At 43.1% G+C, this 26,451-nt stretch overlaps 5 protein-coding genes and 4 non-coding genes across 18 annotated transcripts; 3 read left to right on the forward strand and 6 right to left on the reverse strand.

The window, feature by feature from the left end:
* Positions 1-538: 538 nt before the first annotated feature.
* On the reverse strand, positions 539-611 carry tRNA:Lys-CTT-1-10 (transfer RNA:Lysine-CTT 1-10). The gene has a single exon. It is a non-coding gene; the product is annotated as a tRNA-Lys (tRNA).
* Positions 612-1,864: 1,253 nt separating this feature from the next.
* Nadk1a (NAD kinase 1a) lies at positions 1,865-12,071 on the reverse strand (the record flags this gene model as incomplete). Of its 5 annotated transcripts, NM_166003.3 has the most annotated exons (5): positions 1,865-2,543; positions 2,692-3,349; positions 3,466-3,843; positions 6,655-7,057; positions 9,802-9,943. In NM_166003.3, the coding sequence occupies 4 exons, from the start codon at positions 6,975-6,977 to the stop codon at positions 2,256-2,258; spliced, it is 1,647 nt and encodes a 548-aa protein (NP_725314.1). In that variant the 3' UTR covers positions 1,865-2,255. The 5 variants fall into 5 exon arrangements, with proteins under 5 accessions (NP_725314.1, NP_001163145.1, NP_610884.1 ...); NM_001169674.2 differs by lacking the exons at positions 6,655-7,057; positions 9,802-9,943 and adding an exon at positions 11,944-12,071; NM_137040.4 differs by lacking the exons at positions 6,655-7,057; positions 9,802-9,943 and adding an exon at positions 11,009-11,506.
* A 666-nt stretch (positions 12,072-12,737) lies between these two features.
* Positions 12,738-17,734, reverse strand: Nadk1b (NAD kinase 1b). 5 transcript variants are annotated; one of them, NM_001103832.3, is made up of 4 exons: positions 17,492-17,734; positions 14,093-14,410; positions 13,448-14,030; positions 12,738-13,388 (listed from the first exon to the last, which is right to left on the reverse strand). In NM_001103832.3, the coding sequence occupies exons 1-4, from the start codon at positions 17,653-17,655 to the stop codon at positions 13,101-13,103; spliced, it is 1,353 nt and encodes a 450-aa protein (NP_001097302.1). In that variant the 5' UTR covers positions 17,656-17,734; the 3' UTR covers positions 12,738-13,100. The 5 variants fall into 5 exon arrangements, with proteins under 5 accessions (NP_001097302.1, NP_788345.1, NP_788348.1 ...); NM_176165.3 differs by lacking the exon at positions 17,492-17,734 and adding an exon at positions 16,602-16,923; NM_176168.3 differs by lacking the exon at positions 17,492-17,734 and adding an exon at positions 16,446-16,923.
* An 836-nt stretch (positions 17,735-18,570) lies between these two features.
* Roe1 lies at positions 18,571-20,100 on the forward strand. Its single transcript, NM_137042.4, has 3 exons — positions 18,571-18,760; positions 18,881-19,175; positions 19,521-20,100. The coding sequence occupies exons 1-3, from the start codon at positions 18,675-18,677 to the stop codon at positions 19,779-19,781; spliced, it is 642 nt and encodes a 213-aa protein (NP_610886.2). The 5' UTR covers positions 18,571-18,674; the 3' UTR covers positions 19,782-20,100.
* Positions 20,101-20,442: 342 nt separating this feature from the next.
* Positions 20,443-21,836, forward strand: link. The gene has a single exon (NM_137043.4). The coding sequence runs from the start codon at positions 20,482-20,484 to the stop codon at positions 21,649-21,651; it is 1,170 nt and encodes a 389-aa protein (NP_610887.1). The 5' UTR covers positions 20,443-20,481; the 3' UTR covers positions 21,652-21,836.
* A 196-nt stretch (positions 21,837-22,032) lies between these two features.
* On the reverse strand, positions 22,033-22,180 carry snoRNA:Psi28S-1153. Its single transcript, NR_003793.1, has one exon. It is a non-coding gene; the product is annotated as a snoRNA:Psi28S-1153 (small nucleolar RNA).
* Positions 22,181-22,193: 13 nt separating this feature from the next.
* On the reverse strand, positions 22,194-22,344 carry snoRNA:2R:9445205. The gene has a single exon (NR_048103.1). It is a non-coding gene; the product is annotated as a snoRNA:2R:9445205 (small nucleolar RNA).
* A 54-nt stretch (positions 22,345-22,398) lies between these two features.
* Positions 22,399-22,549, reverse strand: snoRNA:2R:9445410. The gene has a single exon (NR_048104.1). It is a non-coding gene; the product is annotated as a snoRNA:2R:9445410 (small nucleolar RNA).
* Positions 22,550-23,038: 489 nt separating this feature from the next.
* On the forward strand, positions 23,039-25,262 carry CG13334 (uncharacterized protein). 2 transcript variants are annotated; one of them, NM_001259372.1, is made up of 1 exon: positions 23,039-25,262. In NM_001259372.1, exon 1 carries the CDS (start codon positions 23,061-23,063, stop codon positions 24,144-24,146), a length of 1,086 nt encoding a protein of 361 aa, NP_001246301.1. In that variant the 5' UTR covers positions 23,039-23,060; the 3' UTR covers positions 24,147-25,262. The 2 variants fall into 2 exon arrangements, with proteins under 2 accessions (NP_001246301.1, NP_610888.2); NM_137044.1 differs by having other exon boundaries at positions 23,039-24,599.
* The last annotated feature ends 1,189 nt before the right edge of the window (positions 25,263-26,451 follow it).

The raw sequence follows: 26,451 nt of genomic DNA on the forward strand, positions 1-26,451 counted from the left end.
TGTCACCCGGTTCGTGTGGGTATGCCTGTGGTGGAGATATATTTTCCGATTCCCCATGCTCTGGGGATGATACGCCGAGTCCTGTGTGGGTTCCGCATATTTGGTGGCATTCAATTGGAATATCAACACGTGCCACATCATCTTCAGCAGCATCGGAAGCTTGTGAAGCTGCCTGCTCCTCCTACTGCTTTCGCATAGTTCAGTTCGCCTTTTCCGCTCGGCATTTGTCTTAGTGGAGAACGAGCCCGACTTCATTAGAAAATTCCGCAAATATTTTGAATTTATTATTGCGTTTTTATATTCCAGCCGAATGAAAAGGCTTTGGCTATGCTGAATGGGATTTTTCTTCTTTGGCAGTGAAAGTGAATAGCTGACTGGCTCATTGAAGGACTTAAAAGTATTTTTACTTTTTTTTTATTGAACGTAGATCTATAATATGTTCTATTTTGATTAATATACGTTAATAAGTATTAGTGAAATATTCTAGGTTATTATATTGAATAAAAAATTAACATAAAATAATTATAAAAAAGTGTTTCGCCCAACGTGGGGCTCGAACCCACGACCCTGAGATTAAGAGTCTCATGCTCTACCGACTGAGCTAGCCGGGCACTTGCAAACTTATCGGGCAGATAACTTATAAGCAGTACGCTATGGTGAGAAGTTATTTATAGAATTTTCAGAAAGATCATTTTGTAAAAGGATTCCAAAAATAATCTTACAACTTAGAAGGTTTCCAAATTATAAAAAGAAAACTATAAATGAAGATAGAATTTTTTATAATTAATAATATTCTACATATTGGGTACTTTTTGAATGTTACAAAAATATTGATCCTACTTTATAATATTCATACAACTTGAGTAATGTGTCGATGTTGAAAACATTGATGTTCTTTAATTTCTTTAACTTATTTTAATAGAATGCATTTAAATAAAAGCGGTTTTTATTTGACCCGATTAAGCGGGCTTAGGCCAGAATATAGAGCAAACCATTTAAGACGGCTAACGAATAAAAGAAAAATTAAATTAATGTGCTTTCAGCCGTTTCTTTTTACTTTGAGGAACCACTAGCATAAAATTGAGGCAAATGACTAGTCCTGCGCAGTGTCCAAAAAGGGGGCGTGGCCAAGGACGACCAATCGGATGGCTCGGATAATACGCATTGCTTTTTATCCGCCAGTCAGAGGAAAATGCCGAAGCGATGGGAAGCTGTGGAAATCACTCGGCTCCACACTTGTTGCTCGCCAAGTGAGCAAGTGGAAAGGCGCCGAGGAAAAGCGTGAAAATTGATAATAAACGCACTTCGCACGTACGCACACTTTCGCACGAGCATTTAGAGGGTGTGGTCGCATAGGACACTTCTAGTCACATTTATTGCCAGCTTTTATTTTATGCTTTTGATTTATCGTGCGGCTTTTACACTTAAGAAATCTTTGGAAAGAAAAGTTTTCGGTCAGCTACAGAATTGAAATCATTCACCATTCTGCAGACAATGAACGATGACATACTTTTAGGCCCAGTCCATAAATAATTCGCAATCCAAAGCAATATAAAGATGTACTTGATCATAATCTGATGACCATATTCAATCCGTTACATTTTCTAACTTAGAATCCTTTGGTGATTTTATGATTAATGTGCACCACTCCCTTCTGCACTCCATCCATCTTCTCAGTTAGCTCTCTGGACATTGACCAATTGCCGAGCCATTAATTCCCCTTCTATAAAAGCACTTGTCGTCTTAAGTGTCCTTGCGGATTGCTACTGTTCCGGCCATTCCACCCTCTTCTTATCTAGTTAATTGCATTTTTATTTGCCTGTTGCGCGAAAACAAAACCAAAAAAAAGAAACACAAGTGGAATGGATTTTGTGGCGCTTTAAGTAAATAATACAGTTTTTATTACCTCCATCGAATTGTACAGATAACGCGAGTCAGCTTAAGTACTTAGCACTCGACGCAATTAGTCGTATGTTTTGTAATAATAAAAACTTAAGAGCTAAGCGTAAGCTGTAATTTTTTTTTTTGTTCACAAGAATCAACAGAATAGGTCTAGCTTAAGCAAACATTGCGATCGGAATCAATTAACATTTAACATTTCAACCAAGCGACTTAAAGTGTATATAGTACAACAGAGTATTTTTCCTACATAATTAAGCCTACCAAATTGCACACTAGCACACAAGCCCTAAAAACTACGACTACAACTAGTCTAATTGGCCACGCTAACAAACAGTGATTGGGTTTGGCTGCCATTACGCATCGTAGATCTGAAGATTGTCAAAGTCATCGAGCGTGTCCTCCGACCCCGAAGTGGTCAAGTCCGACAGCTCATCAAGGCACTTCTGCCGCTTGCGGACATTCCAGTGCAGACCCTCGGCCAGGGAGTCAAACCAATCGGAGATTTGGTCCTGGGAGCAAATGCTGGGCACGGGATAGATTGAGGTGGTCACTCGCAGGCTGTCCCCATGGTTCAGCTCCTGGTCGTTGCGTCCGTCGAAGGAAACGCGTGAGGTGTTGCGGCTATCAGGTGAAATTGATATCTGCAAGGTCAAGGGAAATCTGTTAGTTGTCGTGCTATTAATCGCGATCTAGACAGCCAAAGTCCGCATAAACTTTGTTGTCATAAAAAGTTGCTTAATTGAAATATAAAATTTGTAAAGTGGCGGATTTAATTATAAGCAAACTCACCTTTAGCTCCACTCCGGCGGGCACCACAATGGGCCTGAAGCTCAGCGAGTGCGGGCAAATGGGCGTCACCAAAATGGCCGGCACGGAGGGATGGATCATGGAGGCACCGGCTGCTGCCGCATATGCTGTACTTCCCGTGGGCGTCGATACGATCAGGCCATCGCCCTGCACCGACGTAATGTATTTGCCCTCCAAGAAGATATCAATGTTGCTCAGGTACGGCGAGGGTCCTCGGTTGATGACCACCTCGTTAAGCACCAGGATGCTATTGTTGTGGCCATTGTTATTATTGCTGCCAGCTTTTCCTGTTTGTCCGTTGTTAAGCTCCACGTAGTTGAGCTGCCTTTGGAAACTCGGTATCAGGAGATTACCACCCACCGAGTGCAGAAGCGATTCCTTGCGGCGTTCGCCCTTGCGGTGGATGGAGCAGCGCAGGCGACTACGTAGCGTTAGGGCAGCATGACCCTCCAGGACATTGGTCACCTGTTCCTGGAAGTTGTCGCACTGGAAGGGCGTAAGAAACCCAAGGGAGCCCAGATAGAAGGCCATCACCGGTGGGACAGATTGCTGGAACAGCTGTGAGGCGTACAGCAGAGTGCCATCGCCTCCCAGGCAGACGATAAAGTCAATCCGATCGGTCAGGTCATCGCGGCCATCTCTGCGGATTCGGAAAGGGAATTTATAAGCTTAATTCTTCCTAGAAAACTACTCTCATTTGCTGGTGCAATGAAAAGTAACTTAAAAAACTCTCATTAGCTACGTAATTGTACTCACTTAAAGGTCACTAGCTTTTCACGGAGATCCAGGAAACGCGCTCTTACTCCGGCGTACTGTTGATGCACTTTTTGGAACTTGGAGCTCTCCTGCTCCAGCTTAACATCATCCCGTAGCAGCTTGTCCTCTAAGACGGCTGACTCCACCCAGACGACCATGTGCTTCTCCTGCACCAGCCACTCCACCAGCTGAACGAAGGGCGGCAGGACCTGTGAGTCCTTCTTTTTGATCACGAGTACGGTGAGAGGTGGCTTGTACCAGGTCAAACGCTGACTGGCCGGATCCTGAATCTGCATCACCATGGCGGAGTTCTTCATAATGCGACCACATGGCCCGAAATGCTGGAATGGCGACGGAGCATTCAGACTTCTAGTGCGCCTGGAAATATTAAAAGAGAAGAATCACATTAGAGATCAGATACACAAAGAAGTTTTGCCATTACGAGTACACCTCAAAATACGCGGATCGGGCGCCACTGGGGTCACCTGTTGCTCCTCAGTTTCGGAAATCTGGCGCTGCATGGCCGAAGCTAGTCTTAACTTTTGGTGCTGCATAACGCCAAATTCTTAGCTAATTTCGATGGTCACGCCCTTTTTATTATCGGTTTATAGACAGGTACGTAGTGCTCAACACACAAACTTGTTGGGAATTCCGATGCGAGCGCGACTGCTGCTCGTTCGAAGGTTACAAAATCACTGACAGGCCAATTTGGTGTTCGAAAACACAAAATAAAGGTATGTGTATAACGAATTTATATTTTTGTTTTCATTACAACAACACGTAGCAGCGCAAATAAACTTGTTGATTCTGCGGCCCAAACAAACAGGAATTGCACATGCCAACAGAGAGCGGAAGAGCGCGAAAGAGAACCCAAAGAGAGCGGAAATGGAAGTGGTGGAGCAAGAGCAATGCTCAGATTCTGCTATTGAACTTTGTGCGTGCGAGTGTGTGAGTGTGAGTGTGTGGGGGTGCTGCTAACGGGTTTGATTGATGTGCTAATTCACAGTGACTCAGCACAAAGAGACTCAAAGATATCAGAGAGAGTAGAGTAAACCAATGAGCGGTGAGATAGAGATAGACTGACAGGAACTGGACCACTGCACCATGGGCGCTGTGGATGCTGAACAGTGGGATGCATCGGGTTCCGAAATTTAATTAATTAATATTTGTATTTATGCAAATTGGAAGAGATAATTGCTCTAGCTACACTTAATATATTGTGCAAATGTATATAATCGCTGGTTTCCATCACGGCATTAGTTATTAACATTAAAATATATGAATAAAATAAAATCGATACTGAATTTCTTTTTCCATAAATCATGCGTTCTGATCTTTAGAAAGCATCAAAAAGCACCAAACAGTAAGGTAAGATAACGCAAAGTGCTAATACTATATTTTAAACACGTTTTAATATATTGATACAGTCCACATCATTTTTCATCAATAACATAATTTAATCGCATTGCACTTTTTTCATCAATCAATCACGGACATAGTGCCATTGTGATTATAAAAATACGAACTGACTCACTTAAAGACAAAGCACAACCGACAAAAAACTTGGGCGAAAGGAGCCCGTCAAGGAAATTACGTTAAGATGACGCATACGTTCTGAGGCAGGAGGATGTGATGACAGAAGGTGATCTTGTTTCTCCAACGACTCAATCATGATAACGACTTCTGAGGAAATGCACATTCATTTCTTAACTTACGCGACTTGCTTCGCAGTAAATGCTCGTTAAACGCACGCGTTCTTTTGCTACTAGACACAGACTAAACTTAATTTCCAGGTGAGAGTATCGATCGGCACAAGAAGAAACCTAATTGCCCATGGAACGTCAGCATGACAATGTTTTAAATTTCGTTAAATCACTGGCATATCGCAAGCGCTAAGTCCGGTTCATTTTCAATTTCCCGAGGGCTTTAATGAGGGGTCTACTACATGTACATACATATGTATGTATAATCGATTTACCGTCCAGACAAGCCATGCAAATGCGGTTAAAGCCACCTGACCTGCACACCTTTGGATTTCGGCACGGCGAATCGGTCACGAGCGACTGTCAATCCGATTTCGTATGTTTGTCTGTCTGTCTACCTGTTGCTCTTGGTTTATGACCGGCGCCGAGCACAAACTGGCACCGATTTCGAATCTAACTGGCATCTCAAGTTCTTCGAAACAAACTGTAAAAAAATAGTAGCTGTCAAAGAGAAAAAAAACCTACACATAAATTAACAGACGGCGCCAACGTAGTACCAATGATTGAGGTGTTAACAAACTCGTTTTTAAGTGGCCAAAAAAATGGAAATATGAAAACACGCAGCAGCAAACGCTGAACTATGCAGAAAGGTCAAGGACTTGTTTACCTGAATGAATTAACTAAAAAATAAAAAAAAATTCAGCCCAAAGGAGCTTATTTACTGATAACTTGCTTGCTTAATCATGCTGATGGCGAAATATCAGTTGTGAAATTGATACAAAGTTCGATGTGTACTATTAACCGATTTGATCTGTGTAAACAATAAACGCCTAAATGCACACCACACTTCTCACACCTGATAAGCACCAACAAAATGGTAAACACTTGATTACGGAGCTACACTTCTTATCGCGGACATGCCGCTAACAAATGCTGCCACGACCTGATAACTTTCAGACAAACCCCACTGAGCAAAAATACGTCATCTATGATTAATTATTTATAATTTTTTGTTCTTTTTCTTATTATTGGTTGCTTTCTGACTTTCAATAATTTGTTTATATCGAAAATAATTTGTTGACTGAGAGTTATTTCTAGAACTCAAGGTCTAGTTGTTAGTAATTAAATGTATATATTTTAAGACTTCATTATGAAAATATATAAAAAATTCAAGGTCATGGAGTAAAACAAAATATCTTGGGTGAATATTACTTGGCTTTTAAGTTAGCTCATACCAATAAAAAAAGTTTCACTTTGTTAAACAAATATTCTTGGTGGATTGCAAACATTCTTTTAGCTTTCATACGTTTCTATTCTTAAGCTAATTTGGCTTTTGGGCATGAGCATTCAAAGTCCATCACTTTTTTATTTAAATTGTGAATCATTTTCCCATAGTTTTATCTAGTTCATAACTATTCTTTCTGTCTTTTGCTTATCAGGATTTTTTCGGGGTTGCCGTGAACTGTGATTAGTTGGGATTACTTACGGCCAAGTGCCACTACGCGTGCGTCGTGTCGTGGAATCGAAGTAGCCGTCATCCGGATCCTGTTCGGATTTGGCCTGAATGTTTCCTGGACTGGTGGCCACACAATCATCAGTGGATGCTTGATCCTTGGCCCTTGTGCTGGCCCTATTGGCCGTGTGTTGGATGATTCTCTGTCGCTTTAGCGACGCATTGTGGCGCACGAGGAGATCATTGTACTGGGTCTGCTGATGGCCAGTGCCACTCCAAGCCAGCTTGTAGCTGAAGATCTCCTCCAGGCGATGCTGGTGCAGGGTGGCCAGGTCAATGTCCGACAGGCACGTCATGTTCAAGTCTTTTGATTGCTAATTATGAAATATCACTCAAAATGTTCACAGGTGATTCGCGTTGCTAAAACATTTTGCCACTATAAATTTGGATTGGAAAATTCAGCTTAACATTTCGCTTGGCATTTCTTGGAAGCTCACACCCTTGAAATGGCCCTGATTTTGAGCCAATGGTAAAATAGACGAGTTAACCTTGCTCCCTTTTGCTGGAGGTGTTAACAAAGCTAACATTTTTTGTAACAAAAGAATGCAATACATTTTTGTGGGATATAAAAACGGTAACTGCTTTGGCGCGTGGTAAAAGTTTATAAACAAAAACGATCAGTTTTTTTTGTATTTTGGGGGGAATTTTCGTATTTGAACCGGTTTTGTGTTTCTTGTGAAATTTGTGCAAAATAAATTTGTTATAAGCAATCGAATAGTTTGTTTTGGTTGCTTTTTTATTTTTGTCCAACCTAACGGACCAGCAACGTAGTTCCGGCTTTGACGAAAGAGCCATACAAATCGAGGGAGATGCGAGTCATTAGGAGATGGCTAGAAAGGAGCGACACAAGGCCTCATATGCGTCATTAGTCAGCTTCCGTCAGCGGGGAATTTGGGGTGGTTTAGCGGTATTTGGACTTGGCCAACTTTTATCGCCTGCTTTAGCCAGCACCACGACATAACGATGTCAAGTATAAATCAATTGGCAAGAAATCCGCTGGCAAAGCGGCACGAAAAAATAACTCGGACGTACTAAACACAGTTAGCTTTATAACGAGAAATATAATTAAATCTTTTTCGTTCGTGATCGCGTTTGCGTTTTGGTCAACAACCTTTGAGCAAGCCAAAAATCGAAAAAAAAACGTCCACTTGGACCACAATTAAACAGTCTTCTCTGCAGCTCTTTTGAAAACAACAACCCACTTGGGCATAACAGTATCGCCAGCCATTAATCTAGAAATCGTGACCTGTGTGTGCGATCAGCTTGAAGTTCCCCATCATTTCGGTTTCTTTCCGAAAGTGCCCCATCAGCAGTTCATTAACAGAGGTCGTCCCAAGATTCTGTTGAGTGGCCTGATAAGATGGAGGCCTTAACAGACTGGGGAAGTACCTGTGGAGGAGGTCTTCTTGAAGCTTGGATCCTTGCTGAATTAGCAGGAGTACAGAGAGAACATGGGAAATAGATTCTTCAACTGATTTTATCAAGAATTGCAACTATTATTTGAGGGGCGTATTTGTTATTAAGCTGCACAACAATCCAATCATCTCTTCCCAGTCGTTTCAATCGAGTGATCACTCGCTTTTGGAATTCTAATTAACTATATAGTTATTATATTGCATAACCAAAATGTTAGCATCGCGTGATCCAAAGCCCGCCCGCTCTTCTATTTTTACCCAGATCAGGAAGCAACAAGTAAGCACAAGTCATTGAAACGCTTCTGTAAATCAAACAAACAAACAAAGGAAGGCACAAGCCACCAGTCGCTATATAGCCAGTTACATCCGTAGTAATCGGACTATGACAATAGAGCGAATTGTAAATGACTTATGGACATGAGTTATACAAAGAAAACTGAAACAAAATAGGCGGCGAGCACAAATTAATTAATCAATAAACGGACGAAGCGAGCAGCGCTAAATGCGCAGCGGCATCGACTAAGTGCAGCGATTATCATTGAATGGATCGGCAAGTGGACAAGGGAACTGCACCTACGAATTTGTGTAACCACTTGGCCACAACGTGCCCACATGTCAGCACGGGTTTTGCCATGATATACATAATTCAAATGACGCCTTTCGTTATGAATTCATAGGTTCCAAAGTTGCAAATGCAGGTACTAACGCTGAACTTTCATAGTACACGTGCAACCTTTGTTTTTATTATTAAAATGTAATCAGTGGGAAATTGCTTTGCATAGATTATTAAACAATTAACAAGCAATTTTCACTTTAAAAATAATACATCGAGCTATGGACCGGGCTTAGTCCATGGCTATCTTAAGTAGTAATAAACTACAATATTGACGCTTTGATTTATATAATTTATATATTCCAAAAATGTACTATATTTATAACTAATTTGTTTGAATTATTTTATGAAGCGCCCAGCTAATACAGTGAATACATTGCTTTACTTTCAGTTGTGTGTTCAAACTTTGTGCTAGTTTAGTTTGAATAAATAATTAACCCCCTTTGGGTTTATTTATTCTGGCCAGCAACATTGCTTTATTGTTTATTTAAGTGAGTCAAAGAATGTGACAGTCCAACTAGGTTACTAAATTCTTTATGATCTGTAGTAGATTGGACTCTTTAGAATAAAGAATTATGATCTTTTACACAAATTTGGCTTTAATTAAGTTCAAGCATAAGTTTTTAAATAAGTGCACGATTCAAGGTAGCAACATTTAACGATAGCAACTTATTAGAGGTGATAAGCTCTTATTAAGCAACTAAACTGAGAACCCGACTTGTATAATTTGACCTCCAGTTCTTGAGTGGATTCTACAGATTGAGCTGAGTTTAATGCAGAACCATCTAGCAAAGTCTGCAAGAAGTTGGAGTGTATCTGCAATATCTAGTCTCTGTAGTTAGATGGATTGCTAGCCAGCTGGCTGCAGACCGTAGAAGGAAATCGAAAGTGGGCTTGCGGCTCGGAGCCCAGAAATGCCAAGTCATGTGTGCGCTAGAAAACAGCGTTAACGTTAACGTTAACGTTAACTAGTGGCATGCCAACAAAGTGCTCTAATTACACGTTATATAATCTGTTTTATTTTCTCCTTAGCACTAGCTCGAGCCAAGGCGAAGCTTCCAGCATTCCGGCGGCTTAAACATTTAAACTGACCAGCGATCGACGGCAAGCGGGTAAGGTAGGTAAACGACCGAGTCGAAAAGCGAGCAACAAAACAACGTTCCACGATCGACAGGTGAGTTTCAGTTTGAGAGCGAACACGACCGTGCTGTCCGGTGAATATGCGATAACTGAGCTGCGACGCCGAAAAGGTGATTAAGTTGGACGATTTGTGCGCGATTCCGATTCGAAAATAAAAGTACGCGAGCCGAGCGATTGTAAACAATGAACGGCCAGATCGTTTGGCGGGTTTTTGCCGGACATCGCTGGTTGGAAATCAGCTGAGCGCAGCCACGCGTCATGCATATGTATGTATGCTTTAGAGCAACAGGTGCTCTCACTGTTATGTAAATGTAATCAGCGGCCAGTGGCTGTTTAATTGCTGCTATCAAAATCCCACAAAAATATGATTGATGCATGCAGTCAGCGGGTAATTCCGTTTTATAGCGCCATAAGAACAATCTAAGCACGAAATTATTACTTTTCGAAAAGCTGGCATAACAAAATGTACAGCCCTGTTAACAGAGGCTTTAAGCCTATAATTTCCGACACTCAAAGGAAAAAATCGGAAATTAAGTGCAGAAAATCGATTTTAGTGGCCTGCATCTGGCACATGTCACACATTCGTCACACGTGTTAACAGTAGTTAAAATTCGCAGAAAATTACGAACCCAAACAACATGTGTGGGCCACTCGAGAGGCAAGCATTTTCCCGCCAGCTCTAATTGATTGCCAACAATTCACTATATACTGTATGTACATAGTGTACGTAGGTGGTACATTTCCTTTGCTGTGAAAAACAGGGCTGTACTTATTTGATAACAATTCAAATTTCGTCTCCGTTCGTACTTAAGTTTTGTTTTTTTTAAACCAAACCTCTAATCTCGAGACAGGTTAAAAGGAATGTCTGAAATGAAATGTGATGGTTCAGCAACTGGAAAAGAATTGTATTCCATTTATGTTTAAGACATTATGTTTCTTATATAGTTGTCAAAACAAATGATTTTAAAGAACTAGCAATAACTAAAACATCTGTTATAATAACCGTTTTTTAGACGGATCGATAAAGCAAATGCAAATATAAACTGCAACAGCCTAACAGCTGATCACGAAACAGCTGATCCTCAGCTAGCAAAAAAAAGGCCAGATCTGGCGTGAAACCGCAATCAGGTGTTGTCATCACTTTGAACCGCCCACTTACCACCACATACGCATCTGGAGGTCATCGCTGGCAGTGCCGTTATTCAGGTCAGGACCCGGTGCTGATGATGCTGCAGTGCCTCCTTGTCCCTGTCGTATGCTGTTCACATGGAGCAGCTGATTGTCGTGGTCGTCGTAGTAGGATCCATTGCACTGGGAGGCCGACTTCGGCACCGTTTGCGCGGCCGACGGGGTGGTCGTTGGGGCTGGGTTAACCGTTATGGAGCTAGAGGACTTCATTGTTTTGGCCACCTGCTTGTAGCTGTATGTGTGTATATCTGTGACTGCGCACCTATGTGTGCGCCAATGTGAGTGATGTGTTGTGTTGGCCTCAACTTGACCCACTAACGCGTTGCACCTGCCGACGACACCCACTTTCGATGGACAACTTCCCGATTTTGGGCTAGGCGGCGACTAGCTCCTGATTTGCAATTTCACGAACGCGAGTTTCAATGGGTCCATGTTATTTGTTTTTTTCCTGCACCAATTCACGTCTGTGTGGCAGTTGTGCGCGTAGCAAAAAATACCCATATCAGCAGTTATCACCGTATGGTCACACTAAGGCGCGAGAGTTTAAATTGGTCTTTCGCTTATTATCAGATTTGTTTATAAAAAATAAACAGCAAGTGTTGTTGGGTTTTCAAGTTTACTGGCTTATATGTTTAAATAATAGGTATACCAATGATTTGCTTGGCAACCGAAATAAAACCATCTAGGTTCGTACAATTAAAGTATTTGAGTTACACTGAATATAAAAAAATGAAAAGCTTCCTAAAACTATATACAAAACTTAATTTTTCTTGTTCATTAGCACTTCATAAAAGTATTCTTAAGTTATTTTAAAAACTTTTTTTCATTTAAAGACATTACACCTCTACTCAAGTTTAAAATTGAAAAATGCCTGGCACTTCAAGGACATTTTTCGCTACAACTTACCGAAACTGAGTTCGCTTTTCCAGCAAACTGATTGGCAGTGCTTTCCTTAGCGGAGCTGGCGAACTCCCAGGCGTAGAGGCGTCTCCATTGGCCATTTCACGCGCCCGCTGCATATCTTCGGGATTCATTTCGAACTTAATTACAACCGTTCGCTGGCAACGTTCGCCATCAACTACGCTCAGATTTTATGCAGTTCACACGACCAGATAGGCACGCATCGCACACCTGCCGCACGCACACGCAAAAAAAAAAAAAAACGGCGAGCACACCTTGAGTTCGGCGGGCAAAAAAGGCGAAAACATGCGGCTAAAACACGATCGCGCGCATTAACACAATGGCACAAGATTTTAGCCGCGTAATGAACATGGCTCGTACCGCCTGAGGGCGCAAAACATATAGCCTCAGCATCGGCGATAGCAACATACACTTTCGATTCGCACCCAAATCGATGCAAACTAATGCTTTCTGACAGGCCCAAGTGCGTGGCAACCACGTGAATCCAATCCAATCCAATCCGATTCCGATTCGATTGGATCCAAAGACAGTCGCGAGGTGAACAACATGCAACAAGTGGCCTGGGAGAGGCGCTCTAAAAACCAGTCCAGATGATCTGGGTGTGCCGGCTGGAACTACACTAATGCGAAATCTACAAGGCGAAGCTGGAGGAGAACACATTTCAATCAGTTTGCAATCAGGCTTAATCTACAGCACAACTTGACAATGTTTTATAAGTTATGTTCAAGCTAAATTTGGTAAAATGCTTGAAACATTCCATTAATTTGCGGCTACAAGCTGAATTTACAGGTATTATTTTATTAAGTAATATATAATTCAATTGCTTATCTTTTTAGAAGTGGGACTTTTTAATGTTAATTCTCAAAGATTTGAGATTCATTCATTCAATGCTCTCTACAACTTTTTGCTACAGTTTGCAACTGCATTTATATTTAACTAGCTGAAATGTACAATATTGCAAGAGCACTGGCGTTTCGAACAGTAAAAGTTATAAAATGATTTCCATACATTTGGCAAATGTGTTTAAACAATTTGTTACCGAAAATACTACAAAAATTACACACTAAGCAAAGGGCGAAAGCATTAGAACTACAACTAAAAGCCCTAACCTACGGTTTCTATTAGCTGCAGGGACTTACGCACTACACATCGTACAATTTCATGTTCTCGATCTCGTCCAGCGTATCCTCCGATCCGGATGCCGTCAGATCCGACAGCTCGTCCAGGCACTTCTGTCGCTTGCGCACATTCCAGTGCAGTCCGTCGGCTAGGGAGGCGAACCAGTCGGATATCTGATCCTGGGCGCAGATGCATGGCACGGGATAAATGGAGGTGGTCACGCGAAGGCTGTCGCCATGGAAGAGCTCCTGCCTGTTGCGTCCATCGAAGCTAACCCACGATGTGTTGCGGCTCTCGGGGGATACTGATATCTGAAAATGTAGCAGATGTTAGAAACGGATCTATGGGAATTATGAGTAAAGCGACCCACCTTCAGCTCCACTCCTGCTGGCACCACAATGGGTCGGAAGCTAAGCGAATGCGGGCAGATGGGAGTCACCATAATCGCCGGCACGGAGGGATGGATCATGGACGCACCGGCCGCCGCCGCATATGCCGTGCTTCCCGTGGGCGTCGATACGATCAGACCGTCGCCCTGCACCGACGTGATATACTTTCCGTCCAGAAACAGATCAATATTGCTCAGATACGGCGATGGACCACGATCAATGACCACTTCGTTGAGCACCAGTATGCTGTTGGCTGCAGGTCGCGCCTCACCATCTAGATCTGCCTCCAGAGTCTTAGCCTCGTGTTTCCTATCGCTCCTGCGATGCATAACACAGCGCAAACGACTGCGAAGCGTTAGGGCAGCGTGACCCTCCAGGACGCTGGTCAGCTGCTCCTCAAAGTTATCGAAACGGAAGGGTGTGAGAAAGCCGAGGGAGCCCAAATGGAAGGCCATGACGGGGGGCACAGATTGCTGGAAGAGCAGCGAAGCATACAGCAGGGTGCCATCGCCACCCAGGCAAACTATAAAGTCTATGCGATCGGTCAGATCATCTCGGCCATCTCTGCGGGCATAATGAATAGGTTATTTATATTATATACACATTCTCATTAAACACCGACTCACTTGAAAGTCACTAGCTTATCCCGAATGGCCTTGAATCGCACATTTTCGTTGAGCTGGACATCCTCCAGCACGGCCGACTCCACCCAAACGACCATGTTCTTCTCCTGCAGCAGCCAGTCCACCAGGTAGACGAACGGTGCCAGCACCGAGGCATCGCTGACCTTCTTGATCACGAGCACGGTGAGTGGTGGCTTGTACCAGGTGAGACGTTGACTAGCCGGATCCTGGATCTGCATCACCATGGCGGAGTTTTTCATGATGCGACCACATGGTCCGAACTGCTGGACAGGCGAGGGTGCATTCAAGCTGCGAGTGCGCCTGTAAAATAGAGTTGGGAAAACAGAACAATTAGTATGGATAACTTTGTTGTACCTAGCTCCTTAAAGACCTTAAAATATGGCGATTGGTTTTGGGCCTTAGAATTGGCTCCTCCCGAATGCAATTGTTATTGCAATCATTTATATCCTCCCACTTCACATTGTTGAACTCTTCGATGCTCAAGGAGCTGTGGAGCGGAAACGAGGCAACCGCCTGCGGCTGATCAGGACGCAGGGGAAACATTTGTTCAATATTTCAACAGGATTTTCAGAATATTTGGCTTGTTTTCTCCACCTTTGCAGTATGCAGACTAAGTTCTCTCAACTGTAAATCAACCTTATGCAAATGGCGACTGCGAAGGCAGACAGAAGTCGAGAGAAAAACATTGGGGAACATTGGTGGGATACGATTCCCCAGAATCGCATTTCCAATTCCCCTTCCTGCTTGCATTCGTAGATGCACTAAGAAAAACAGGGGCTTGGTTAAACATTCAGTTGTAAGGGAACTTATGTACAATAAAGTAAGCAACAATAAAGTATTTGATTTAAAAGATCTACTTTAAATGCTATAAAAGTTTTGAAATTCGAACATTTGGAACAATAAATCTTTATTCCACTTGAATATGTAAGTAGGAACCATATTTTTGCCAGTGCACTTATTGCGCCATCGTACCGATTTGGATTTGGATTACGAATTCCATGCTTTTCGCATGCAATTTCATAGCTAGGGGAACCTTTCAGCTGTTTGTCCACTTACGGCCAGGTGCCGGAACGCCTGCGTCGCCCACCACCTGACGACGACGAATCAATGGCATTGGCATTCTCCCGGGAACGTCCCCGTGCCAGACAGTTTCCGTTGTGGTCCGGCTGCACTTTCCTCTGCAGATTGCGCTCGAGACAGAGCCGCGTCATGGCACTGAATCCGACATGATGATAATGATGCTGATGGTATATGTGGTGGCTATTGGGCAATCCGTAGTGCCAGCGCTGCTCCAAGCGATTCTCGTGCAAGGTGGCCAAATCAATGTCCGACAATGCCATTTCTGCGATTGTAACTCCACTTTTGTGTCCAAAAAAGAATGCGGTTTCATACACTTGCGCTCATGGAATGCAGTCGGACGGCATTGTTTTTGGCCAGCGGAAAAGGGACCAAGGTTAGAGTTTTGTTTTCACAACACGAGAGTCGGTTGCTTTTAAAAATAACACGCCCACGCACTTTTCATCGATGAGCCAACAAAATATGAGCCCAAAAAATGTGAATGTGTCGGCCGTAAAAGAGAAAGTGTTTTATCAGCGAATGTGACACACAAACTGGTAATCAGAAATGCATTACGCTGATGGAGTGTTTAAGAAAAACTAGGCTTTATGCTTTATGTGTTCACTTTAACTTTATGCCAAGGGTGAGATAATTTTCCAACGATTTTCCACCACTGATTATTGCGCACAAATGGGCGGAAAATTGATGGCCATAATGGAAATGACGGAGGGCCCTGAATTTGTCAACCGGGCGATCGCGAGTGCGAGCAACAACTGAGCGCCTGAGTTGACCACGTTGGTCCGCAGCGGACTGGGTTTTCTACTCCGCACCATTGACAGCTTCCCGATTCCAATCCAGATCGCACTTAGCTGAGCGCAGGCGCAGAGGCCTTGGCGATCAATTAGCAGTTCAATTGATAACATCGAAGCTATCAAAGCGTATCAATTGCCGAAATTGGCACAAGTCTAGACCAAATCGCTTTTCAATTTCTTTCGTTTAAATGGAATTAAGAAAACTATTTTAAGATGGGTTATTCAACTTTTACGAGGAAAACATGAGTGAAGAGGTTATATCTATGAGTTCCTAAACTTACTTAATATGGTTAATTATTTATGCTTACAAAATTCCTGCCAAGAACCTAGTACATGCCTTTTTTGCCATTGTACTAATAAACTTAAGCAACATAGCACTTTTGTTAGCCTAAAATCGATGTCAGCCTAGTTAATTAATAATTAGTAAGCTTATAGTAATATATTAAAAACAAACAAACAAAACATACACTGAATGCTAGTCGCGTGCCAGGTCAATGGAATTATCGCTTAAAGCACCTATTCGTACGGCCACCACTGTGTTGTTGCATGTGAGATGGGAATCCGATAAGAGTTGTGTATAAGACCGCATGATTACAAATTCGGGCAGGTGATTGGGACCTTACCACCACCAGCTGCTGGTCATGTGGTTGCCGCCCAGTCCCGGAGCCGAGGTGGATGCAGTTGCTCCATCCACCGTTCCAGGGGCATGCAACAGATGACTTCCATCGGCAGCGGCGTCCTTTTCGGTGCAGAAATATTCCTCTTGGTCGGAGGAGTTTAGGTCCTCTGGTGCTGGCATTCCACTTGTATGCCTGCAGATGCTTGGAGAGATCAGGGACACATCTGTGCCCTATCTGGAGGAATGCCGTGCTATATATGCCGTTTAAATGCAGTACACCGCACTGATTGTTAACGAATTCTTTCGATGCAAAAAAAAAACTGGTCAAAGTTTTGGCTAGGGCTGTCAATAAGTCGATTAAATAATCGATAGCATCGATTTCTTGGCCCATCGCGAAAGTAAGCGCGAAATTTAAAAACCCAACGGATGTCTTCACCTTCGTCATTCAGAAGAGCATTCGTCATTCATAATTAATGTCGACAAAGGAGTGTACTTGGCATTGCAAATTAGTCAGGCACGTGAAAACACCATTTTTATTTTTAGCCTAATTTGTACGTGTTTTTGAGTGCTTTTAACCTCTCAAACAAACATTTTTGTTGTTTATTTTTAGAACCGCTTATAAACAATATACAACTATATGGCGGAGAAATGGCATTGTGTGAAAAACTTTAATTAGATCTAAGAATATCATTTAATATATTGTTTTTTAATGTGTTTTTATTGCACAGATAGCTATTAATAGCACTTGGAATCTTTCTTTAATAGGAAATCTACTATAGACACTGTTGAAACTAGCTTTAGCTGTAGTTTTTGTATAAAACCTAGTCTAAACTACATGTTTACTATGTTTACCTCTTTATTTCCCTTCCTGTGAAGCTTTCTTAGTCCACCCACCTGAATTGTTTACGCCTCTCACTCAAATCCAGGACTCTTCTCAATGGCTTGGGTGAGTTGCCCGGCGACGTGGCTGCCGCTCCATCATTTTCCTCCTCCAGAGAACTGGACACCGAGGTACTTGCCACCATTTGGAGGGCCAATTGGAGATCCTCCTCACGCATTTTTTGTTGTTTTTTTTTATTGGAAAAGTATGAAAAAAAAACCGAGTTTTGAGACGACAACCTCGTTGTTCCGGTGGCGAGATCCAACTAAGTGACTTCTCGTGCTTCGTTTTCCAAAATATATACAATGCATGCGCATATGTAATACTTGGCAGTGCGATCGGAGAGGTAAGTTGTTGAATAGATGCTATGCCCGCCTCGTACACTCGTACTTTGAATTCATTAAGAGCCTTCCGATATTTACATTTCCAGAGCAACTTTTTTCGAGCGGTCCATATTTTGGCGGCCCCGGGGCGTGGCCGATCTGGTATGAGATCGATTTATAAGCTATGCGTGGATTAATAGCCGGTGGCGCACTCTTAATAATATATGTCCGAAGGTAGCGCCAAGAATATAGGCCCATTTTTGCATTAACACCGATCGATTTTAAGTGGACCTGCGCCTGCCAATATTGTCGATACACATTTTCACATTTTTATATGCCATTTGCATATTCCGTTTGTCCATTTTATATAAGAAATATTTTGTCGCTTTAAATTTGTATTTATGACCAAGGTGAATTCTCAGGGGTGTCAGGAACTACTGATCAAGTAGGGATTTCTTTATTAATAATAATTGTTTGTTTATTGCATTTTTGGGTTTAAGTGTGTAAAGTGGTAAAATTTCATACATTTTTGATTTCATTTTGGTAATATTGATGCTATTTAAATATTTATTTATTACTTGCACCGATTTCCTTCTTAATTTATTTTTAAGTATTTTAGTTATATAAAGAGATTTTCTTTGGATTTAATGTAAATAATTTTTTACATGAATGAATCCGAGCTTACATCTATTCTACATCCGACTTGACTGTTGCATTCTACAGCTGCGCTGCGGTCACACTAAGCGGCAACACCGGGTGGAATCGATAAACAATTACTATCGAACACACATCGATTGTTGAGAGAGCTGTGAAGCCGACGATTTTACGTCAAAAGCGGAATAAGTTTATTTAACGTACGAAAAAGCTAAGCATAATGTCAGCAAAGGCAGCCTTACCACTGCAGATGTTTGGCCGGCGACTCGTCCACCTGAGGTCATCGGTCACTTCTCAAAATATGAGGTAATTCCGGTTGCATTGCTTCCTCTTATCTGTGACGTAATGAGGGCGCACGTTTGTCGTTTCGCATGTAATTCTAACATTGCCTCCCGTCTCACTCCCAATCGTCTACCACACAACCAGTGCCCTGCGTTTGTACAGCACAGAGAAACAGCCGGAAGAAGCGACAGAGCAGAAGGCCACCGAATCGTCGCCAGAAGTTGAGAAACTCACCAAGGAACTGGCCGCCGCCAAGGAGCAGAATGCCGAGCTAATGGACAAATACAAGCGTTCGCTAGCCGACAGCGAAAACATGAGGAACCGACTGAACAAACAGATCAGCGACGCCAAGATCTTTGGCATCCAGAGCTTCTGCAAGGATCTGCTCGAGGTGGCGGACACACTGGGACATGCCACACAGGCGGTGCCCAAGGATAAGGTACAAACTATCTTATCTTAAGATTTAAGGTTTAAGGTATCTTAAGGATTCAGACTCGCAATGAAGTTGCATATGTTGAGATAAGAATTTCGTAATTATTTGTTGCCAATACTTGAAAATCTTCATAGCATTTTAAGGTGTATTTTCCCGATCTTTCCATTTCTATCTGAGAGATAACAAACCCGATTGCATTACATACATCTAATTGTACATATAGATTTGTTGGGGTATTTTAAATTGAGATATTTGGATAACTTGTTAGCCATTTTAGACTTAATAGATAGTTTAATCGTTTTGCATTAACATTCTTAAAGCTACCCTTACTAATGATCTTAATTATTGCAGCTCAGCGGCAATGCTGATTTGAAGAACCTGTACGAGGGCCTCACCATGACGCGCGCCTCGCTGCTGCAGGTGTTCAAGCGACACGGACTGGAGCCACTGGATCCCATCAACCAGAAGTTCGACCCCAATCAGCACGAGGCGCTGTTCCAGAAGGAGGACAAGACCGTCGAGCCCAACACCGTGGTGGAGGTGACCAAGCTGGGCTACAAACTGCACGAGCGTTGCATACGTCCGGCCTTGGTGGGCGTGTCGAAGTGTTGATAGCCATGCGGCTGCCCAGAGGCATGTAAAATTCCCAGTACTCCCCCCCCCCCCCTAAACCAATTTACATGGCGTGTGTCTCTCAATTGTTTGCAATTTGTTTTCCGCTGCAAAATTCATGTACGTAAACCCTGTGTAAATACAACCTATCCCACAAACGCATCCTTCGGGCAAAGCTTGCGAATTTAGAATTCCTCCTAGTTTCTAAGAGATCTGTGACTGGATTTGATGGCCACAATTTGTACCATACGCGTGGCCATCGAGTGTTCCACTTTAAGGTTTAATTACGATAATAAAACATGTTTTAGTTTGTTGAAATATACCACGGAAATTTGTATTTCATCCTCATCTGGAGGAGACTCTGTTTATCTAGGTCTCTTTTTAGTTTCCTTTGATTTTCCCCGTTTTCCTTAGCCCTTGAAATTCGAATCCCTCATGAAAAACCATTTCTTTTGTTAACAAAAACCAGGTAGCGAAGCGTAATCGCATTCCTGCTCGTCGCGTAGGTGGAAAATTCAATGGAAATGCGTGATTTTCTATGACCCAGCAGGTAGGCTTCCAAGCACGTTCCCATGAATTCAGAGGTAGCACAGATGGTGGGTTCCCTAAAACGAGATTTGCGCCAGAGTTGAAAGTCTACTTCAAACGGTTTTGAACTATCTCGTTGGTTAGTTGTCCTTAAACATTTGAAGTGAACGGTATGATTGGTGTGCTAATGCGTTTTCTCTGGTCCTTGGCCATGGTGCAGTGCATCCAGGCTAGAGTGTCGATGCTGCCTCGTTTTTATGGACAAGACAGCGCTGTTATAGTGGACATCAATAGAAAATTCCCACCTAGAATGGACTCCAAGCTGCAGAATGCCCTGTACTACAACCTGCCGGTCTACAAACTGATAAAGCCAACCACAACAACTACGACAACCACGACGGCTGCTCCAACCTCTGGCTATCCTGCTGATCTCCTGAACATTGCTCACAACAAGCTGGGCCTCAAAGATCTGCCCAATCTCGAGGAGCTGGGCGAGATGATTGGTACGGATGGTGCCAGCGAGACCATAGACTATATACGCACGCTAACTGGAACGGAGGAGGGTTTGGCCCTGATGAAACAGTATCTGGATGCCCTGCACTTCGAGGAGGCGGAGGAGGAGAATGTGGCCGAGGAACAAGAGAAGGCTGAAGACGACGACGACGATGATGATGACAACACCATGGGCAATGCCAGCTACGATGAGATGCCGCAGGAAAAATCCACCACCACTGCAGATCCCCGTCCTGAGCTGAGTTTAATGCAGCGTTTCGGTGACTTTGTGAAGCAGTACAACCTGTGGTCTGGTCAGGTCACCACTACCACCACTCCTGCTCCGTTCATCGCTCGGCCAAGTGGCTCTTTCCAGCCCGTCTTTGTGGCTCCTCCTCCTGCTGGCTTGAAACCTTTTCGTCCCATCCTGGTTAGGCAGCCACTGCCGTATCACTATCCCATTCCCCTGCGTCCCGTATCGCTGGCCACCACAAAGCCAATCCAGGTGACCACCACCACCACGACCACAACCACACCTGCCCCCGTGACCAAGCCACATCTCAACACGCCCAAGCTGATCATGCAAGAGGATGCGGAGGGCAAATACTCAACATTGCCTCCGTACATCCAGCAGTTGGCCAAAATGGCCAATATTTCGCCGCAAGTCGTGGAAATCTTTCTGGAGCGGCAGCCCAAGTTGGCGGAACTGGCCAAGCGCCTGAGCACCCTGGCACTCAGTCCCGAACAGACCCAGGCCATGGACACCCAGGTGCTCAAGGCCGTGCAGCACGCACTGAGCAACAACGATGATCTTCAGCGGCTAATCGAGGCGTCCCAGGCACTTAAGTAGGCGGAATGTGTGACTAGTCTTAAGACCATTTCAAATGAAATACATTTTCCATAAACCAACTAGCTTAGTGATCTCATTTTGTAATTGATTCCATATATAACACTAAAAATCAAATGAGTTTTAAAGTAATAATGGGGGTTTATTTCGAATGTGTATGATCTTACAATAAATCTATTGCAGATTGTATTTATGAGTACATTCATATTATTATGTTTAAATCAGGAATTTCATAAGAAAATTGGATATGATATTATTATGGGTATACATGCAAGCAGATTTGAGAGTTTCCCTTCAAAAAAAAGTAATTTTAATAATATGTGAAATGCCACATGGGTTTTTAATGGGTTAAGCACGTTCCATAGCATTTAACATAGATTTTCATACTGTGGTTAGTACCTCAAAACGCAAAGCTTCTTATCCGCAGATGTTAGTCAACACGTTATTAAATACTACCGTTTTTTTTCTAGCGTTTATTGCATAACTGTGGCCTATTTTGTGAATTCAACCACAGTTTAATATCTAACGCTTTTTGGTTAATAGAATTCATAATTGTTCAACAATTTAAATGAAAAGCAGTGCCAAAAAATTAGCAAAACGTTTCGGTAAGATTGTTCACATGATTTCTATATGTCCTTCAAAAATAGCACCCAATTACCCTGGAAAATGGGCAAATGGGCGTGCATGGGACAACGCACATTTAATTAACCAATTTATATACATATACGTATATGTATATATGTATGTATGTATACCTAATTGTTTGACAATTTAAAGGAAATGCAAGGCCCACGAAATAGGCCAGACATTTGGTAAGATTGTCGATGGGTTTTCTATATGTCCTTCAAAATAGCACTCTGCTACCCTGGAAAATGGGCAGTTGAGCGTGCATTGGACAACACGTGGTTCTGAAAGATAAGAGATGAGGCCATCTCCACGAGCAATAAACCGAATTGGATTGAGACGAAGTGAAAAATTAATGTGCGGCCAGCAGTGAGACCTTCAGTCGTATCCGAAAATATGCCCAACTTATAGGGGGTGTATTCCATAAAACTAGTGTTATAAAATACCAAGAAAATTTAGCATTTCCTAACCTATGCCTAAAAGTATGCTTTTTAATTCATATAAATTAAATACAAAAACATTCTGTCAACTTATTCGTAACATAACATTTTAATTATAACATAAAACTTTAATTATAACCTAAATAACTCATATAAAAAATAAGAAATCAAAAAAGTTGGTAAGCATTTTGCACAAGTTAATCCAAACAAATATGTAAGGATAAAAACTAATCCAATCTAATCAAAACAAAGAGATAGCAAGTACGTATCTTAAAAATGCGATACTAAAAATATCCGTAGGCTTAGTTCCAGTATTCCTTTTTCGGTTTCAAAATTCAAAATTAAAAAATGACACCAATTCAGCTGATACGACTGAATATGCCGCATTTCCGGGCCAAAACGTGGAATACTAAAGCCATGTCCACCAAGTCGGTCAAGTCCTGCTTCGCCAAGTCGATGAGGCCCATGAAGGAGTTCAAGCGACCGCGAATATCGAAGATCAGTGTAGTTGGCGCCGGTCAGGTGGGCACGGCGATCAGTGCCATGTTGTTGCTCCGGAATCTCACCAAGAACCTGGTCATCCTCGATATTAACTACGAACTGGCCAAAGCGGAGGCACTGGACTTTCAGCACGCATCCGCCTTTCTGAGCGATGCTCGGGTGGTGCCCTGCGGCGATAGTACCAACTCCAAGGATTCCGATGTGGTGATTATTACGGCGGGAGCTCGGCCCTCCGGCAAGGATCGTTCTCGCTTGGCTGCAATGCAAAAGACCGTCGAAATCCTGAAGAAGGCGGTGCCCAAACTGGTGGAGCTCAGTCCCAATGCCACCTTCATTATCATCTCAAATCCCGCCGATGTTATGACCTATGCTGTCCAGCGAATAACCAATCTACCCAAGCATCGCTGCTTCACCACTGGCTGTCACCTGGATACGGTGAGGTTTCGCAATCTGATCGCAAATCGACTTCGATTGCCACCGTCTCAGGTTCACGGCTATGTGATCGGGGAACACGGCGCCAGTGCGGTTCCAGTGTGGTCCAGTGTCTCCATTGCCGGCATTCGACTGAATGATGTGGTCAAGAACCTGGCCTGCGGCGATGATCCGGAGAACTGGGCGAAGATCAACAAGCAAGTCACCACCGGTGGTCTGGCGGTGGCCAAAACCAAGGGCTATACCAATTGGGCCATTGCCCTCACCTGTGCGGATATCGTGCAGGCAATGAGCGGCGGAAAGGGAAAGATCGCATGCGTGGGCACGGACATGAAGGGCCTAAACGGAATCCAGGACAACGTGGTGCTATCGCTGCCCTGCTTGGTCACCGCGGGTGGCATTAGCCACGTGTTCGAGCTGCCCCTCACGGATGTGGAGCAAAGCAAGTTGCTGGCCTCCGCCAACATTCTTCTGGAGGCCCAATGCTCTCTGAGTATTTGATTCGCGGTTTGGCCAAAGTCACTGGATTTTAACAAGTTTTAATCCATGAATTCTTTAGTAGCTGAGCTACTGAAGAATTCTATGGATGAACTTATACTAATGGTTTATTTGTTGTTCCGAAATATTTATATCGCAAACGAATACCTTTTGGAAATGTACATATTCTGGAAAATGTATATGGTATGTACATATACAGATAAGAAAAAAGAACTTATGCCTCCATTCAATGCATTGTTCATGGAAATAGCCCATAAAAAACACACCCAAATCTCAAGTGGAAAATGAAAACCCGGAGAAGACCAGCTGTGGGAGTGAGTAGGCAAGCCCTTTGCCCTTTCCCACTTTCAGCTAGAGCAAGTGAGATGCACACACACACACACGAATCTTTTGTAGAAGAGCTATAAAAATGCAGCGATACAAGAAATCTTTGCTAGCATTTCTGTGACCCTGTTCGTAGACGTCTAAAATTTTGTAATTTTTCCAAAAAATATGATTTATATCGCTTGGTTAAGTGACAATTCTTTTGAAGATTTTGGATCCCCAAAGGCCTTGGGGCAGGACGATCAAGAGAAATCGAAAGTCAAAGGTCTTGGAAAAGAATAGGTGAACAGCGCAAAGGAGAAAGCAGCCGATGAGCTCCGGCAAAGAAATGCGGAGTCTTAAGATGTTTGGGGCCTTCATTGCGCAACTTTTGGAGCCAAGGTCTACGATTGTAGCAGGCGCCCACGAATCTCAGCAGCGATCAGCCGATCGCGTTCCGCTCGCCACATTTCGTTTGTTTATTCCACCATTATTTTTATTATTTTTGATGGCGATGCGACGAAGCGAATCAAGTGGTTGGTTGACCCGGGGTTGCGACACGCCAAGATTATGCAGCATCCCATCATCCAATGGATGCAAGTGTAGCCAAGTGTAACACGCCACCAGGCGAACAGAAGTTGGGCACGTGGAACTCCCACGAAACTTGGAGATTTTCAACGCCTCGTTGCATCGTCTGGGAAAATGTTCCGCTACGATTTGATTTTTTTTGGGCTATTGTTGCTAGTAGACACGCCCACGCAGGCCCTCATGCCTTTCCCTTGAAATTTGTTTAAATAAATGGAGAATGCTTAGCACAATTTAGCAGTTTGTTTGGCTAATGGAAATTCATCAGGCGCACAGTGCGTGAAGAAAGTAAGCACCATCGTTTGATTTTCCAGCTACCTGCTAATCGATTTTCGGGCCTTCATTTTGTTTTGTTTATTCCCTTATGTTTGCCTGATGGAAATGCTATAGTTTTCCCCCAAAATCACAAACAAATTTTATGGAGAGACCCCCACGGTGCATGACAAATGTACATTTGTTTGTTTTGATTGTGCAACTTATGAATAGGCCTACATAAATTCTAGACTGCGTGCCGTAAGATACAAAAATCTTCGAAAAAAGAGTAACCTGCTCCATTTGCTGTTGACCTATTGAAATGCGACAGTTTCACATGTGTTTTCGGGATTGCGTGGGATGATCGTGGAGCACGTGTGTGTTGACATACTGACCGCAGAGAGTGTACTTGAGCAAGGGACTTCCCCGTGAATCTGCCCGCCTGCTCAAGTGCTACGTAATTTGCATGGTCTGGATTTTTTCAAATTACATGACATTTTCCCACACTGATTAGCCCGCACATGCCATTCTCTATTTTCGATGTGCATCCGAGTGCGACCTTCGAACAGGCAAACAGCCAGTGCAGCCTGCATCCGATGCACATCCATTGCATCCAGTGCAACGAAGTGCAACGCCATCATTTTTTCCCACAGCCGAGGGCTCTGGGTTATATTTAACAAATGCATGAGAGATTTGGGTGCGCTACGTTTTCGTTTTCGTTTCGGATGCTGGATGCAGTTATCCGTGGCACGAAATACACCTACTATCAATTTTGTCAGCCTGTTTGGCTTGGCTACACTTCAGTGATCTTCTGAATGGGATTAGCTTAGATTTATGGCCCATTCCATTGCTCTTTTGTAGAGTTAGGCACATTCGCCTCCTTGATTTGCTGTCAACCTGTTTCAATGATCTGTTTGGTCACGATCCAGTGATTTTTTTCCTAGAACTCTGCCCTTTGACCCCTGAAATTGTTTTCCGCATAGATTTTCCACCGAAATCTGGCATTGGTTATTGATGCTGGCCTGGTCGCCTAATCCGTTTGGTCACAGCTCAGCGATTTTCAATGATCTTAGGGATTACCGATGCACCCACACACTTCTCGTGGCTGCATTCTACAATTTTTGAAAACCTGTTCGAATGCTATAGTTTTTGTGGCTTTTAACTCTTT

This window comes from Drosophila melanogaster, chromosome 2R (assembly GCF_000001215.4).
Source record: "Drosophila melanogaster chromosome 2R".
Classification (NCBI taxonomy): domain Eukaryota; kingdom Metazoa; phylum Arthropoda; class Insecta; order Diptera; family Drosophilidae; genus Drosophila; species Drosophila melanogaster.

Coding starts and splice junctions, on each gene's coding strand:
- Roe1 (NM_137042.4), top strand. CDS start 18,675: ATGTCAGCAAAGGCAGCCTTACCACTGCAGATGTTTGGCCGGCGACTC. Junction 18,761..18,880: donor GTCACTTCTCAAAATATGAG/GTAATTCCGGTT, acceptor CCACACAACCAG/TGCCCTGCGTTTGTACAGCA. Junction 19,176..19,520: donor AGGCGGTGCCCAAGGATAAG/GTACAAACTATC, acceptor TAATTATTGCAG/CTCAGCGGCAATGCTGATTT.
- link (NM_137043.4), top strand. CDS start 20,482: ATGATTGGTGTGCTAATGCGTTTTCTCTGGTCCTTGGCCATGGTGCAG.
- CG13334 (NM_001259372.1), top strand. CDS start 23,061: ATGACACCAATTCAGCTGATACGACTGAATATGCCGCATTTCCGGGCC.
- Nadk1b (NM_176166.3), bottom strand. CDS start 15,450: ATGGCATTGTCGGACATTGATTTGGCCACCTTGCACGAGAATCGCTTG. Junction 14,031..14,092: donor GATAAGCTAGTGACTTTCAA/GTGAGTCGGTGT, acceptor TTATGCCCGCAG/AGATGGCCGAGATGATCTGA. Junction 13,389..13,447: donor CAGCAGGAGTGGAGCTGAAG/GTGGGTCGCTTT, acceptor CTACATTTTCAG/ATATCAGTATCCCCCGAGAG.